Below are 18,036 nucleotides of genomic sequence, written 5' to 3'. Positions count from 1 at the left end.
TTTTTAGTTTTCTTTTCTTTTTAGCAGAACAGAGCAGTTTTAATTTCTATACCTTACCACAAGTAAAACAAATAACAAACTCTTAGTACTGACCATTGATATCACGTGTGTAATTACTTTGGGACTGTTCGGAATTGATTACCTCTGTTAAGGGTTCTTTAATTAATTTAACTCATTTGTTAGACTGGTTCCAAAGATTTTATTTAAGTGATACTTTACCTAAAATAAACTATATCTGTCAGCAGACAACATTTTGAAAAGTCATGAAATACAATACAACTGTACAAATCTGAAAGCCATACGCCCTATAAAACTAGGGGCACTTGCTATCATAATTCAGATCTTATTTCACATCTTGCCAGCAACTTAAGAAGTTCTATTGCTAGAATAAGTCACTTTTCTTTTGATTAAACTTCGGAGTATATTTACATAAACTGCCTTAGCCACAGATAAATTTGTTAAGAATCAGAATAGTCATTAATCCTTTTTGTTGTATTGTGGTATCATAACATCAACACACACACAAAAATATACAATTTTTTAAAAACCTTTTTGTTTCCTAATAAATGTGCCACATTTTATCTATTTTGTGGGAGAGAAAACAAAAGGTGGTTGCCTCAGAAACCCAGCATCAGCACATGTAATACTTTGCTCTGGGCAATTAGCAGAGATCAGTTACCATCTCATGGAAATTGTTCATTGACATTCCACGTCATCAGTAACAAGTTAATTATCAGGAAAAGCCCGTCATGTTCCCTGACTGACAAAAGTGCTGAGCGCCCACACTTAAATCTGATTTCATACAGCACAGTATGGGAAGGTAATCTTTTCTCAAATCACAATCACATTAATTTCACCAAATATGTCACCAACTTCATATTGGAATTGAAATCAACACTAAATGGTAAATATTATCAAAGTGTTATAAAAATGATCAAACAGCTTTGACTCTTATCTGGAAAAATGTTTCCTACAAAACAATTGCACATAAAAATACCACATCTTTCAAGAACAATCAAAGCATCTTACTGCTCACACAACAATGTGCAAAGGTACTCAGCATCTTAACTCATTAAATTTTTAAGAAATAAACCTGTCAAAATAAGATAAAGCTATCATTATGTTTTGCAAAAAGTGTTAAAGAAACTGTATAAGTGCTACGGGAGTCTTTACAGTCTGTCAGTCAGCGATTTGGGGGGGGGATCCATTTCATTCATAAAAAATAGGAAAGATTCAAAGCCATGTGTGAACCTCTGATGTTGTTTTTAACATATCAACTTCCATCCTTTAAGACAAAATGCACAAATATGGTTCTTCATGCTCATGCATAGAACCAGAAAGTGTCTCATAAGTTTCTACTGCATATTCACACATGTAGATGTAGAAACTGCAGTCGGTCTTCATACAAGTGCAAACACGACAATGCAAGAAAGGCCCCGCCTCCATCGCCTGACAGTGGATTAGGAATGAACTGATCACCTCTTACTACAGGAAAGAGGTGAAACCAGGTTAAGAGGATTTTTAAGGTCTCGTTTGAAGCAAACTAATTTTTAACAATACAGCTTTTTCTTTATGAATATGCAATTGTGACAAACTATAAGAAGGAATAATAAGTTCTTCCACCAGATCATAAGCAGCTTCTGACTACAAAGACAATCTGCTGGAAAGTGCTCTTGTCTGAAATGGATATGGCTCCTCCAAGTCCACCGCCATCACCACCATCCTATACGTTTGCACTTATAGTTTTACTCCTGCCCGAATCCTTCTGTTTCCTCTATGGCAAACATGAGTTTCTCCTTCAGCTGTTCGTAGCTCTTATAAGGAGGGAGGTCCAGACGATTAAAGCTACATAAAACAAGAAGACAGAAACAGAGGGTGGCCAGAAGTGCTCTATTAGTATTAAGTTAACATTTTCTTTCTAGGTCATTCATAATGATGACAAGTGTGTTGTGTTTGCATTTATAAATGATAACATTTGTTCAGCTGCAGTAATGTCCCACGGTACTGCGCACAGCGAAGACATCTGCTAAATAAACACTTAACGAGCAACAATGTATTCTCACATAGCATTATATAACAACAAACACCAACATCTCAGGCTAAAAATAAAGGAACGCTTGCAACGGTTGAATCAGAAATGACTAATAGGGTTTGGTCATGAAAGTTTAATCCCACATTAAGCCGGATATGACACGAGGTTTAACACATGAACTGAAGAAACCTGTACAAATGTAGAATTACTGGTCTTACCATGTGTGGCTTCGTGGAAGCCAGTTTTCTTTTCCAACTTTCTCAATGCAAAACTTCTGTGGACCATTGCTTCCTATATTGATCAAAAATAAGGATAAAGAGATTAAATATGATTTTGATATCACATACTGGTTTATACTACTGTACAAATGTCATGTGTCTGTTCGCTGTTAATACCCATTAGATCAGCGAAGCCTCCCACGGGAAGACGACAGGTTCCTGTGACAAACTGCAGAAGTCTCATCCTTTTTTCGTTGTCCATCTCCTTCACAAACTGTTAACAGACAGTTTTGTGTTAACACCAGTATAAGGCTGATATCCGTACATTACAGTGATACTAATTTTCCATTTGTTGTTTTTCAGTTGGAAAAAGAAATATTCACACTGAATTAAGCAGCTACAGCTGATTCAAAAACATATATATATATATATATATATATATATATATATATATATATATATATATATATATATATATATATATATATATATATTTTTTTTTTTTTTTTTTTTTTTTTTTTTTTTTTTTTTTTTTTTTTTTTTTTAAGTACCAACCTGCCAGAACCACATTATCTGCTTGCTAGTTCGGGCATAATGTCTATAGATTGCGTTTCTCTGCCAGTCCACCAAGTCTATCTCCTGCATACCGCACAGCATCACCTACAGACAAGAAGGGGACATTTTATAAATAAGCCCAACATTCATGTTAGTATTTATTTTCTCTAATTTTTTAAATCCTTATTGTTACAGAATCCCTGTAGTATTTAAAGGACCAGTGCTACCTCAAACACTTGTAAAGGTTATAGAGAATCATCTATTGACTTCAGTACCTCTAATTCTCTAGCATCAAAGTACTGAAGGTATTGCTGTGGAAGAACTTCATTGAAGCCCTCAAAGAAAGCCTGTGTCTGCTCCTCCACACCTCTGGATAGCCTCCACTCTGCCACTAACCTGCATAGAGATGACATAATGAAATATTAATAAATTAATATTAACCCACTTTAGAGATGTCAAGTGCTGCTTAAAAATGAATGTTTTCAAGGAAAACAGGATTATTTAGTTTAAACATGACATGTCCGAATTCAGTGTATTTAAATGTTACGCTTGTTTACCACATTATGTTATGGAGCATGTAAAAGTAGCAAATGAATATGGACGGTAGGTAAGAAGTTCTACCTGATGTATTCCTCTTTATTTTCTTCAGTTACTAGAATGTTCCCTCCATCTGGTTTAAGCTCATGTGTGGTGACCTCCCCAAGTATCTCCTTGTCAACGGAGAAGAACATTTCCAGACCGCACTCCTCTATATTATTGTCCCTACAAGCAAGACAATGACAGTTACCGTCATTACTGACAATGTTTAAAAAACAAAAGAAGTTAGCTATTATGTCTGCTCTAAAGGTCACTATAGAATCCTATACATTTCCACAGTGAGTGACAAATTACGGGAGCATAAATCATTTACTCAAATAATGCACATGACCCAATTTGTCCTCTCAAACTCTTCATTTGTGTGCATAGGTTATCAAAACCTAGTATCTAACAATATGCAAACATATTTAGGAAATGAAAATATTTTTTTTTAAAGCAGCCAGAAGTCTATGTATATATCCACAAATTTTGGTCCACTTATAACAACCCAACAAATGTAAAATACATCAAAGTCTTCGACACCATCCACCACAAGTATAACTCAATTATCACATGTACATCAGAAACTTACTTGATCCAGATGAGTGAATTATAGAATTCTGGATCTATGGACTCCAGGTCTTTCAGACCCAGAGGTTTGTTCAGAATACGTTTGTAAAAGGGCAGCGAGAAACCTGTGTCGATAAATTTGCCATGGAACAAGGCCTGGAGAGACATAAAATGGAAAGGTTTTGTATGCAAATTAAAAAACAACAACAGATAAACAGAAGACATTTATCTCATATTTGAGATTTGTAATTTTATGGGAGAAAGTCAAACATATTATTCTGTAAGGCACATCTATCTCTTTTTGAAATTTAATTCAATAATTAGATTTGAGATCTAATCATTGTGATTAAATTGCAATAAAAGACAAAAGCATAAAATATTGCATGATTCACATAAAGTAATTAATGTGTTACACAATGTAATAATATACAGGGTGGGCCATTTATATGGATACACCGTAATAACATGGGAATGGTTGGTGATATTAAAGTCCTGTTTGTGGCACATTAGTATATGTGAGGGGGCAAACTCCTCAAGATGGGTGGTGACCATGGTAGCCATGTAGAAGTCGGCCATCTTGGATACAACTTTTGCTTTTTCAATAGGAAGAGGGCCAAAACAATGGTGTGCTTGGTTTCAACGTAACTCACGAAATAATAAAGTTACATTGAAACCAAGCACACCATTGTTTTTCTTGTGACATTACCAATAAGTCTGATGTGTCACATGGCCCATCTTCCTATTGGAAAAACAAAAGTTGTATCCAAGATGACCGACTTCTACATAGCCACCATGGTCACCACCCATCTTGAGGAGTTTGCCCCCTCACATATACTAATGTGCCACAAACAGGACTTTAATATCACCAACCATTCCCATTTTATTACGGCGTATCCATATAAATGGCCCACCCTGTAGTATGGCATAATAATATGGTAGGATATAGCAATGGCAGACCAGATTAATCATGCACATACATTTAGTTTCAAAACTAATGATTTAAACTTATTAGTAACAACTGAGAGATGGTGCGCATACCATGGCAATAAATCGCCCAATGAACTTGAAGTACTTAAGGTGATCCGGGTTGATGTAAGAGGCAGGGTTGATCTGAAGACAGTAGTTGTCCTTGCCAGCATACTCAAACAAACAGTACATTGGATTCAGCACCTCATGAGACAGCAAGAAGAACCATTCCCTGAAAATAAGCACAAGTGGTCAAACTAGATTTTAATGACAAAATCACGAGTTTTTACTGTTTGTGTTGTTATTTTAGCAACAGGGTGGTGCAGCTTTTACTTTGAGATTACCTGGCCACACCTCCATAGTCCAAGCCTTCCTCACCAGGGAAAATTATCCAAAGTCTACGCCTAAGATCTTGTGGGTGGAAACTCATGATCTAAGAATGAATTAATTACACATCTCAAGCACTGAAAAGACAATGTTATTAAATATAGAAATGTGGTGAGAAGACAGTACAACCAATTAAAACAATTACCTGTTGAAATGAATCCTCAAACAAAGTTTTGCGTGAAACTGTAATTTTAATGTGCTGGGGCATCGACAGTTGCTAAGAGGAAACAAAACATGTAAACAATGTAAATAATTGATTTTAAAAACTCTGTCCACTAGCAAAATCATTTACACTTTACTTTGCATTTACGTAATTAAAAACAAGAAGAACATAACAGCATATGTAGTAAAACAGTATGATATGCTGAAAGCACGTACCTGACACCAGAATCTGAAGTATTGCACTTTGGCTTTGAAGTCCCTGACATAAGTTATCTGTGGCCCATTCTCACTACAAAAAAGACCACATTAAATTATTGTCAAATAAAAGTATCAAAATACATTTTGATAACAAGTGCTTATATTCATCTCTGGACATTCTGAGCATCCTGTTTGTTTTCTTTAGCAACACCCAGGCTTTGTGGTCATGATCACTTGAGATTATAAGGCTCATTTGATTTTACACCAATCGCTGATTTAAATATATTCAGGCGTGCACTAATCAATATTCTCGACATTTGCAATTTAGTGTGGAAAGAGTTAGATAAGCAAACATATACAAATTTTGTAAAAATTAATGAGACACACCTGTCCCATTTAAATTGAACTCTGTTCATCCCCCCCCCTTTCATGATGCTTGTTCATGCAAATGTAAGCACTGTAACACACCCAGGTACGGACCAGAACACAGAACAGAGACCATTGGAGTAGGTCTCAGTCAAACTCCCGAGTTGTTTGCTTATGTTGAGAATGACCTCAATTATAATTATAAATACGTATATAAAAACAACCAAAGACTTTTTTGATTCACAGGCTACAGAAGCTTTTAACGTGCAGTTGTGTCTGTCTCCATTAAATGAATCTGATCCCCCTCGTGTTAGCACAAGATACCAAAACTTACAGTGAGGATTTCCCTGTGCGAGGGTCAATGTAGGTTGTTGTTCGCCTATTGTGATCTACAAAGTAGGGAATACCATCCACAGTGAACCTCATCTCCCAACCCTCAGGCAGAGGCTTGTCATTCAGCAGCCTGGATAAAGTTAAGTAAGCACAGAGAAATGCAACCATTAAAAGAAATCATTTTAAAAGAAACATAAAATGTATATTTTAAGTTAAATGAATAAAAAATAATAAATGGAATCAAAGATTTAAAAACTCGTCCTTAAAAGCAGGGTTTCCTCCGTACTACTTAACTGTGATTAGCTGGTTACAAAAAAAGCATTTAGACAGAAACCCTTCCCTTTGTGTATCCATAAACCATAAATTTAAGAGCAGTTAGTGGTCAACAGCAAAGATTTTCTGAAGGAACTATCCAATTCCAAATCTGTCAAAGATGTCAGAATCCAGTCATTATGTTCTACACATTTAATCCAGTTTCACAGTTGCCAGATCATCTGCATGCAATTTCTGTGCCACTGTTGACCTGTTCCAAACTCCAAGCTCCTAAGAGGTTAGGACAGTTTTTCAGGGAGTCCTGCAATGGAAAGAATTAACCTTCTACATCAAATTGATGGCTGAAACACAGACCTAAAATGTGTCACTCAGAAATTTGGGCCTGCCAAAAACAAAGTGACATTCCTTTCACTTGTCATTTTATTCTAGACATATCAGCGCTCCCTACTGTCAAGAACACAAAATACACTCACCCTTGGGTCCTTGGGTCTTCCCACTGTGTCCTGCGAGTTGGGTGATGGACAAAATACACTCTACCATTGGTGTCAGTTCTCTTTTCTTGTGAAGGAGAAAATCAACACATTTCATTTATTTATCATGTCAGTAACATCAGCTAAAACATTTTTGTAATCTCACTGATACTTACCCCATCCGTGAGGCAGAGGTCCTAGTGGGTCAAACTCTTTACTGGCTGTGGCTGCAAACTGGTCTTGCAGCTGAGCCAGAAAGAAAACGTTACAAATGTCAAGTCTGCAAAAACATCTGTAAAAACTATTTTTGTCACGGTCTGTTTAAACACAGTTTAGACTTAAAATCAGAGAAGAAACTGACCCAAGAGCATTTGTATGTTTATTTCCATCGGGTGCTTAAAGCTTTTTAGTCACGAGACTTAAAACATGCTATCTGGACTTTACAAACTCATGCAACCTTACTTGAGCTCCTTTCACACTCGAGAGCTACATCAGACCTCAAAGTCTGCACTGTCACTTCATTTTAAAGAGAAAGATGTTCCAAAATGTTTCCAAGACACAATTATTGCAATATATTGTTCAGCATGAAATATGCAAATTACACAGTAGAAGTGGAAAGCTGAAACCTTAAGTGCTTATTCATTAGACTGCAGGTGTTTAGTACTTAAAAGTTAAAGTTATTTTTTTATTTATAAATTTGAATTTAAGACGTAGAAGGACTGTGCAGTATAATTTTTGTATGTGGTAAAAGTACACCATATACAAATGATTTTATAGATCAAAAACCATGCGTAGATGGGCTCTTTAAGCAAATCAAAAGAAATACATCTTCAAACTGTTCTTCATGTGTAGTCTGAAGCACATTCAGTGACTGCTCTCACCCCATATATGAATCTCTGGTTAAATTGCTGCATGGCTCCCTGAAGCTGGCTACGCTGGTGCTGCCATTCCTCGTAGTTACGCACGGACTCCTGTGTGGGTCTTTGCCATGTAGTAGTTCGGGTTATGTGGTCAACATAATAAACTCTACCCATTGGATCCACTCTGCGCTCCCATCTGCATAAAAGGAGAGCAAAAAAAAAAAAAAAGTTGTTTATTTTGCCAAGGATTTCTTTCTAGATATTAAAAACTCCCACAGAGAACACATTACCACATAGTAAAAGTGATTATAAACAATGTGACATAGATAATTATATGCCACTGAATACACAATATTCAAACTACATATATATCTGTAGTATAAAAAAAATAAAGATGTTTGGCACCCTGAAGGCAAAGGCTCAGGCCTATCCCAGGTTGTTCTTTTCTCAATGTGATCCACATAGTATACCCGTCCATTCTGGTCAACTCTTTGCTCCCACCTGCAGAAGAAATACAAATTAAATAAACAGATTGAAAATAAGCTTAAATGAGGGGCCTATAAAACAAAATGCAGAAAGCATTGCTCTTTACCCTGGGGGCAAGGGACCATTGTTTATGGGAGCCACCCTGGGAATTGTTGCTGAGGCACTGGCCCCTTGTTTAGGAACACTTGCTGTCTGTGAGGAACTTGATGTTGCCGCCCTTGCATTTGATTCATTCTGCTGATCTGAACACCCACTAGCTGATGCCTGAGAGGAACCATCGGAAGCTGGGCCTTCGCTGAGTTCACTAGGAGAAGAACTGCTAGAAGAGGCTATGAAATGAGCAAGAACAAGAGTAGGGAACCTTTAAGTCTGTGAAAAAAAATGTTCTTTCTATTTTCAAAGGTGTATTTGTTTTCAAAAGCGTAGTGACTTTAATACTGACTGAAGTCAGTATTCAGTGCTTTAGCTAGTATATAAAAGAATAATGGTATATTAGACATGAGGGAGATTGAAATCACTCATGTGATGTATATGTAAGCCATTTAATCTTTGATGTCTTATAGTTTTCCTACATGGTGAAGCTGCTGGTTTCTGTCGCATAGGAGGGGGCGGTTGAGTAGGTCCAGAAGGAAGTGATGCAGTGGAGCCCCCTGGAGACCGTGAGGGAGAACTTGTACCATTGACAGCATGCACATTTGGTACAATGACCCATTCATCCAAGTCACTTGAAGGTGATGAACCTCCGCTTGACCTACAAGTACAAAATACTTAATATTTGAGTAGTTTTCCAAGACCAAAGATTTAAAATGTTTATTTAATCTTACAAAACCAATGTCCAAATATTTTAATGCAATAGTATCTTAAGATCATTAATTAAAGATTTACTAGACCTGTCACCAGTATCTCCATTTTGCCGCGTATTTCCATTTGGAAGAGCAGCTAGCAAGCCATAAAAACAAAAATAAAAAATAAAAATCAAAGTAAAAGACAAATGTTTAATGTGACATTCAAAAATGTATGTGTAACTCCCAAGTTCTCAAATGCTTGGGTGCAAATGTAGTCACTAATGCAGGTAGATATAAAGGTTACAAGTAATGCCAAGGTCTTGTCAGGGCACAGAACACTGATAAGCATTTACAACCTGGCAGCAGTTTCCACCTTGTTACCTCATTGCTATCAAATTCATTAATAATGACCAACATGGTAACAAGCTAAATTTATTCTGCAATTCTATTCATTTTCAAATTACAGATTATGAGCATTCCTGTTCTAAAATTGCAAATGTGTCCCACATAGTATACTGGGTTTGTGTGAGCGTGGTCTCTCACCTTGTTCTCTCTCTGCCAAGCCAAAGGTTTCTGGGTCTACCTGCATGCCATCCAGACAGACTGACAAGTCACCTACAAGATCCTGGGGGTCTCTGTCAGAGCACAGCTGCAGTGTCTGCACGACCTCACATACTTAAGGGGGACAGAATACATGTCAAGTTTTAAGCAGGCACTGTAATTACAAGACAAGAGAACACATACGATACCATAACACAAAAGAATAAAAGCAATTATTAACGATGTCCTGGTTTAATTAAAAACTGCTCCTACAAGCACATTGTTCTCCTAGTAACATTTATTACTAAAATAAACAAATACTGAAGAACAATTTCCTAAGGGGTCTCTGATTGTTATTAATCACCTGATTTTTAAAGCAACGTTTACTTTTTTAGCCCAAACTGTGACAGTGTGAAAAGAGCAGAGCTGAAAAACTCCAGTCACATGGAATGCCTCAAAAACCATGTGCAACAAGAATCTAATTCAGTGCTTTAAAAATCACAGACAAGTAGCTCTTACAGGGAATGTAGACCAGACTGTAATGTCACTGTAATGCTATGCACACTGACCAGGTCTGAGGTCCAATCACCACTTAGGAAAATGAACTTACATTTCATGTCATTGGCCTTAAGGGTCTTGCTGATTTCCAATGTAGCTAGACCCAATAGAATGTCTGACTTGAGTGTCTGATGGCTCCAAACACGAAATATCAGTTTGCTGAACGGCGTCACAATTCTGTAGAAAGGTGAGTAATTTTCAGCATACAGCACCAACCAATACGATACAACAGCAGAGAAATAATTGAGGTAATCTGTACAGCTTCTTAGCTTTTGTTTGAAACTCATCAAGCATTGATACTTTTTGTTTTGTTTTTCCCGCCTCCAAGTACAGAGGAAATCCAATTAATAAGTCTATGATGATTTTAATCCTCCATTATATCTTACATTACATTTACTGTCTACAATTGCAACATTCTGCTAAAATATGGACCTAAACAAATTTTCACAGTTGTACTCACACTGTGAGAGCCTGCTTCCATTTAGGGCTGTGTGTGTTGTTGCATTTCTCAGTCCTCTTTGACTGGCCATCCACTGCTATTTCAACATATGGACTTGGACCAAACCAGGTCTTTTTGTTTTCCTTCAGCTTAGCTGAAAGCACTGGAAAAATAAAAATTCTAGTCATGGAAAACCAAGATTTTAAAACCACTTCCTGTAGCCCCATGCATCCTGAGCTCAACAGCAGTCAGTTTATTTACAACCAGCTTTAAGGTATTTTTTAAGATCAAGGGATTCATCAAAATCTAGGTTTCCATGACAGATGTTAAGCATATTAATAATGATAAAAGAAAACACCGTTAAGAATTTATCACAGTCCTCTACTGGTTTTTGTTAAATGATGAGCATACAAATTTTGCAAAAACAATAACTTACCAGTAACTTGCAACTGGGCCTTCATGGTTCATCCATAACATTAGAGCCTAAGTGGCAACAACAAATGAACCTCCAATCAATGTTATCACATATAACTTAATACTTAAAGAGTGAAAAATATAACCTGATTTATAGTCAACTGTGAGTAAGCAATCTAAATAAAACAAAGAGATACTTGAGACAGATTCTGGTATCTGGGATCATTTTTTGTTGACTCAAAGATAACATGTTATCTCAATTATCACTCTGGTTAAATATTTAAATTGACTGTGGTTTACAATACACAAATAAACAAATTGAGCTATACCCTCACTAGCTTCTTAGCACACAGGCCCAGGGAAATCATTCATAACTGCTGTCCAAATCTGTCACTCATCTGGTAGAGCTTGTAAATCAGCAAACCGCATTGCTATGTGTGCTAGACAGTCAATTTTAGTAATCGACAGTCAATTTTAGTAATCGACAGTCAATTTTAGTAATCAAAACAGAGCCTGAACTAAATAATGGTTGGTCAGTATAAAAAAAAAATCTATTGGCATACATATTGTTCAATGTTGAGGTTTGAGATATTGGTACTGAGAAACTGAGGTTGTATGGAGTAAAATGATTTCTGCTTGTTAGTTTGTGAGGTTTTATATATATAAACAGAAGGGAAACGAGACGGAGGATATCAGTCAGTAAACTGATATCTGATCTCGTTGCGCATTAGGCTCAATTTTCTCACAGGTTAGCAGTAATGTTAGCCAACAGAAGATTAGTTATTAAGACAGCGTTAAACACTAGACTCTAGTAGAGTTTCCGTTTAAGCTGTCACATCACCATCACTAGCCAGCTTGTAAACTGTTTCATAACTGTAACGAAGGCGGACAAGTTCAAGAACCTGGAACTTTGCACACCGATATCCCGATCAAGGCTTTAGCTAACCATGCATTAAACCCACGCTCGAAATGCTAACACCACTTTCACTCATTCGACTATTTAGAGGAGGAATAATCAAAGCTGTTCCTTGGAAGAACTCTAAGTGACCATACCTGATTAAAGAAGAAGATAAAGAGTGACAAAAACTTTAGTTTCAGCTATGTCTGAATGATGACAGGTAAGATAACAACATCAGCTCAGACCAGTGATCCGCTAGCTTGAACAAGTCCAGGTTTTCCGGTACAAGTTTTTCATAATAAAGCATTGGAGAAAAAGGCTTATTATCTATATAATCTGATTATCTATATAAGTTATAAGCAACATTAGGCGTCAGACCATGTTAATTTTTATTATAACGTTATACACATTAAAAACAAAAAGACAAAAATAAAACAGCACGATGCACCAGACTATATTTGTCTTGGTATTTTTGTCCCCCAGCTTTCTGCTATTATAAGTCTGGACTAGAGTAGTTTTGTCATTTGATTTCTGTCTGCAGTATTAGTAGATGTAGCCTATAGGCAAGCTTTTATTTTGAAGGGATGTTGAAGCTGCTGACATCGCGATAAAAAAAGATAAAACAATCGTATAATTTAACAAGATACAAGATACGTTTATGTTCCTTTAAATTTTACATTGTTTGGCAGTACATACTAAAATATATGGTTTTATTTATGAAATTATTCAGACATTTACTCGATGGCCAAAGTGTGGACACGCCCACGTGTGACATCCGTCTTTTTAGTCCCGTGACACGGCTGTAATTGTTAGCAGTCAGCAAGAAACGCCGCGGTGTGGTAAATGATATGTTATTTGTTCTATGAGCAGTCACTTTCGCCATTAATATAACGTCTGCTGAAGCACGATGTTATCTCGTCTATTGAAGGAGCACCAGGCGAAGCAAAATGAGCGGAAGGAGCTGCAGGGTGTGTGATAACAAAAATCGATAGTGATAGCCGCCAGTGCTAACCATTGCTAAAAAACAAAGCTCTCTTTGACTTAGGATGTCCCAGCACCACACAGTGCTACAGTCCGGTGTTGATTGATTGTAGTAATGTCTTTTTTCTCTCACAGAGAAACGCAGACGTGAAGCAATTGCTGCAGCCACTTGTTTGACAGAAGCCCTGGTAGACCACCTCAACGTTGGGTATGACGGTGATTCCTTTCTTTTTTCTTTTTGCTTATTTCTTGCTGTTCATTTTGGTTTGGTAGTATTTAAGGAATGCTCAGTCATCCAGGTAAGTAAATCTCCAAAAGTTGATTCTGTTGATCTGGACGTAGCGTTTTTAGTGGGAGTAACGTTTCGCCACTCTTCCAAGTGACTTCTTCAGTCTCATTTTACTGCAGGTTTCCCCAATCGTATAAACAGTACATTTGCATAATGATCGAAACTAACACCACTGAAGGAACAATGCGCTGGGAGGTCAGTTCCATTGATCAACAACCACTGATCAAAGCCCATTGATCAATGGCCATGAGTACCATTCACATAGAGTTGGGGAATGGCTGCAATCACAGCACTGTAAGATGCCAAGAGATGTACCCTTAGACCCCCTTCTCGATTCAGAGATGGTCTTTGCCTTTTCACGTAAATGGCCTCCTTGACTACGCGCTCAAACCAGCGTTCCTCCCTGTCCAGGATGTGTACATCCTCATCATTGACACTACAGGCCACTAGACTGTAGTGTCTAGTAAATAGACTGCGGAGGTAGCTTTTCTGTGTTGTGCCATCCGCTTCGCCTGAGGTTGTTTGGTTTCCCCGATGTATAAGTCCTGGCAATCCTCCTGGCACTTAACAGCGTACACTATGTTACTCTTGTTTGCGTCGGGCGACCTGATCCTTGGGGTGGACCAATTTTTGTCACATCGTGTTTTGGGGTTTAAAAGCCACAGGAGACACGGTGTTTAGCAAAAATGTGTCTTGATACTCCTGAAACATACAGAATCCCTACAGGTTTTTGCTTAGGCCAAAACGCGCTGCGCCAAAAATTGCTGCGCCAAAAATTGGTCCACCCCCAGGATCGGGTCCAAAACTCATCCAGGTTTCGTCACTTGGATGAGTGACAAAACGTTTCTCCCCCTGAAAATGCTATGTTCAGATGAACAGAATCAACCTTTGGAGGTCCCACAGAAAGGTACATTTCACGCAATCTCTCTGGAATATTGGACATCTGTGTCCTGCACCAATTGTATTATTTACTTTTAAGTGTTGCTCTGAAAGCTGTACTTGTTTCAGCACCAGTAATTATTGATTTTCTTTTTTACATTGCAAATTTAGTCAATGGAAAGTAAGCAAGTTGTGAAAAATCTCTGAGCCCAATATTAACTTTCCACATGTTGTGTTGTTTACAACCAGTATTCAAAATCTAAAGATATTTAATGTAAAATGACAATAAAGTTAGAGAATATGTTACATTAAATATTTTTTTGCTTATTTAAAGTCAAGTGTAAACAATTTTAAAAGTATCTTGATTTTAGTGTGATGTTAATAGCTAGTAATTATTTATTATTTGTATCCCACTAATTAATAATAATTTTTCGACTGATTACTTCGTATATGGTATGTCAGTGCCAGGCTGACAAAAGGCTTTCACACACATCAGATTTTAGTCATACTGTTTCTCCAGGCTTTCACATTACTGACACCTTCTTCGGACCAAATTAATCAAACAGTTTATTCTTAACAGGATGGACATCGCCTAATATTTAACACAGCCAAAAACAGTATGCTGAAATTATTAACAATGTATTGTGAAAGATGTGATGAAACCAGGACAATCAGCTTAAGAGACTCAGAGTGGGATGCAAAGACCATTATTGTTGTGCTGCTCCTGCATGAAAAAGATTAGCCACCAGACCAAAATCCTTCTGGGACAAAGAGAGATTTTTACTATATTGAGTAACAGTGTATGGTTTCAGTGTATTGAAATTGAAGCGGCTATATGTATTATAATGCCCTAAACCTCATTATTTTGTTCTGTTTCATTTTAGAGTTGCACAGGCATATGTAAACCAGCGAAAGCTTGACCATGAGGTTAAGACTCTCCAAGTGCAGGCAAGCCAGTTCTCCAAACAAACTGCTCAGTGGATCAGTATGGTGGAGGGTTTCAATCAAGCATTAAAGGTAGGTTAAAAGGAAATGGCTGTCGTCTGTCATCATCTCAAATCTACCATATCAGTCTTGAACACAGTCATGTTGCAAAGTGATTTTGCAGCAAACATCAGCATTTTTTCAAGGTCAGTTAGGATGAAAATGTTAAAAGAACGTTATGATATTTAATAATATTGTACTTGTAATGATAATTTGTTTGACATGTTTTTTTGTCAGTATAATTTTTATCCAAAAATTCCCTAAAAGACATCCCCTTAAGTGTGTCAGCAGGCTAACTTCTAGCTGCAGTTCTTTGTGCAAGTGTGAGGAGTAAAACACATTAAAACTGTAACACTAGACGCTGGAGCAAATAAAGTACTATTGTAACCTTGTGTTAAATAACGTCAGGAGTACATACAAACAAAACTGTTTATGCCCAGAAGACAGTGGAGATTATTGTGGACTTCAGGAAGCACACAGCCCCACTCCCCCCCATCATCCTGACTGACACCCCCATCACCTCTGTGGACTCATTCCGCTTCCTGGGTACCACCATCACCCAGGACCTGAAGTGGGAGCCCACCATCACCTCCGTCATCAAGAAAGCCCAGCAGAGGATGTACTTCCTGAGGCAGCTGAAGAAATTCAACCTGCCAACACGGACGATGATGCAGTTCTACACTGCAATCATCGAGTCCATCCTCACCACCTCCATCACCGTGTGGTACGCTGGAGCCACTATCAGGGACAAACAGAGACTGCAGCGTGTTGTGCGCTCTGCTGAGAAGGTGATTGGCTGCAGACTCCCATCTCTGCAGGACCTGTACACCTCCAGGACATTGCGGCGTGCAGCTCGGATCTCAGCTGACCCTTCTCACCCTGGACACAGTCTGTTTGACCTGCTCCCCTCAGGCAGGAGGCTCCGGTCCATTCGCACCAGAACCTCTCGCCATAAGAACAGTTTCTTCCCCTCTGCTGTTGGACACATGAACAATAACCATATGACTGTTCCCACCACTAACACATGACCCTACGCTGTGTTCACTGCATCATTCCATGTTTGGCACTGATCACCACCTGCACTCATGTATATATCTTTCAACGTAGCACTCTTAATTCTTATTCTCATGTATATATCTCATGTATAGCTCATGCACATATCTTTCTACGTAGCACTTTTAATTCTTATCCCTACTTTTATTTTTTCATGTCTATTTAAGTGCTATTTATGACACTATGTTTGCACTGAAGCACCGCAGCAATTTCCTAATGTTGTAAACCTGCTCAACATTTGGCAATAAACCCCTTTCTGATTCTGATTCTGATCTTCCAAAGATCTGCGCTCTCTGTTGTGCACTGGCAGTTCCAGGTCAACACATCGCACTTGTGTAAAATACAAACTGGATCATGATTGGCTTAGGAGTTATTTGTGACATCACCAAGGAATTGCTTGTACAAACACATTTTAATTAGGGACTTAATCTGAGCTCAACACACTTTTCCCCTTTTGAAAAAGAATCCAAAAAACACATTTTGGGAATTAAAGACGGCTGATAGTGGGTTATATTTGTACATTAACAAGGTTGTGAATACTAATTTTTTCATGCTCTCATTTAAACAGGAAATTGGAGATGTAGAAAACTGGGCACGCAGTATTGAGATGGACATGAGGACAATAGCAACAGCGCTGGAGTATGTACACAAGGGTCAGCTTCAGTCTGCTTGCTCATAAACCATGAACATGTACGTGCTGGACATTTGCAAGTGAAACTGAATACACTGGAATAACATTTAAATCTACTTGAGTTGACTCCTATCAGCGAATATGTGTTTTGCCTTTGTCAGCAGTTTATTTGCGTGTCTGCACTCCCCTCTAAGTTTGCCAGGGCAGCTCAGATGAACATCAGAATTCTGCTGCTTTAACAATTAAATGCACATGTGCAGAAATTGTTATGTTGTTGTGTTAGCAGCAGTGTTGGAGGTGCTTACAGATCAAGGTTGCAACAACCTAAATAACAGTAGATAAATATTTAGAATAGAATAGTTCATGTACAAATGGGGAGGGGGAGGGGGGGTGCAAAGAGTCACCTGTGGCCCTACTTTTTCTGAAACAGGAGAATCTGGCGATGGCCTCCAGGGGTGGAAGAGGAATCATTTTTGGGGCAGTGTTAATTACCCTTTGCATAGCCTTCCTATTCTCAGTTGTGGTCCTTGCGTACCTGATGAGTGGTAGAAGGCCAGCAGCAGCTCCCGGTCCTGGTTATTCTTCCTCAGGACATAGTCGTGTGCACACGCCATACATACAGTAGGGGGCTAAGAACACAGCCCTGCAGGGATCCTGTCACTCCATGTGGTGAGTGACAGTAGGCGATAGAGGTGGGGGCCGAGTCAGACAAATTGGTTCACTACATTGCCTGATTTGTTGAATAAAAGAGGAAAAAGTAACATTGTTGTAAAGATTCAGTTTACCCCTTTGCAATAGGTTAAAGAAGCCACAGACATAATAAACACCGGTTACCTTTATTTAGTATATCCAAAAAAAGCATTTTGTTTTATGGCTTTCTTTTCTGTGGCTGATACCTGAACGATGGATGGATTTCAGATGTTGTTAATGATGGAAAAATATTTTAATAAAGTTTAAAAATCTTCACTTGTGTTTTCTTCTTATAAAAAATGTGTTAATTGAACAGTTGTTACATATAAAGAAATTGGGAACAAGGAAATGTGAATATTTGTATAAAGTACCTCATTTAAGAAAGAAAAGCCTGTAGGCTGCTTTTTAAGGAGATACGTTGTCAGGAGGTTCATATGCACAGC

General features: G+C 37.9%; 2 protein-coding genes across 2 annotated transcripts; one reads left to right on the top strand and one right to left on the bottom strand.

The window, feature by feature from the left end:
* itcha (itchy E3 ubiquitin protein ligase a) lies at positions 1-12,369 on the bottom strand. The gene is made up of 24 exons (XM_086293453.1): positions 12,242-12,369; positions 11,211-11,257; positions 10,796-10,937; positions 10,388-10,512; positions 9,781-9,912; positions 9,343-9,391; positions 9,025-9,203; positions 8,559-8,781; positions 8,372-8,467; positions 7,988-8,162; positions 7,283-7,352; positions 7,110-7,194; positions 6,365-6,493; positions 5,683-5,755; positions 5,450-5,521; positions 5,262-5,350; positions 4,990-5,149; positions 3,974-4,107; positions 3,427-3,567; positions 3,081-3,201; positions 2,806-2,910; positions 2,428-2,524; positions 2,251-2,323; positions 1-1,845 (listed from the first exon to the last, which is right to left on the bottom strand). Exons 2-24 carry the CDS (start codon positions 11,233-11,235, stop codon positions 1,746-1,748), a joined length of 2,595 nt encoding a protein of 864 aa, XP_086149579.1. The 5' UTR covers positions 11,236-11,257; positions 12,242-12,369; the 3' UTR covers positions 1-1,745.
* Positions 12,370-12,791: 422 nt separating this feature from the next.
* On the top strand, positions 12,792-17,869 carry bloc1s1 (biogenesis of lysosomal organelles complex-1, subunit 1). The gene is made up of 4 exons (XM_086293452.1): positions 12,792-13,054; positions 13,203-13,275; positions 15,120-15,252; positions 16,841-17,869. The coding sequence occupies exons 1-4, from the start codon at positions 12,994-12,996 to the stop codon at positions 16,949-16,951; spliced, it is 378 nt and encodes a 125-aa protein (XP_086149578.1). The 5' UTR covers positions 12,792-12,993; the 3' UTR covers positions 16,952-17,869.
* Positions 17,870-18,036: the final 167 nt, after the last annotated feature.

Source organism: Aulonocara sp. 'chitande type north' Nkhata Bay, linkage group LG5 (genome assembly GCF_057382095.1).
Source record: "Aulonocara sp. 'chitande type north' Nkhata Bay isolate Kocher_YH1m ecotype deep benthic linkage group LG5, A_spYH_male_GT1.1, whole genome shotgun sequence".
NCBI lineage: Eukaryota > Metazoa > Chordata > Actinopteri > Cichliformes > Cichlidae > Aulonocara > Aulonocara sp. 'chitande type north' Nkhata Bay.
This window is presented reverse-complemented; position numbering and strand designations above follow the sequence as displayed.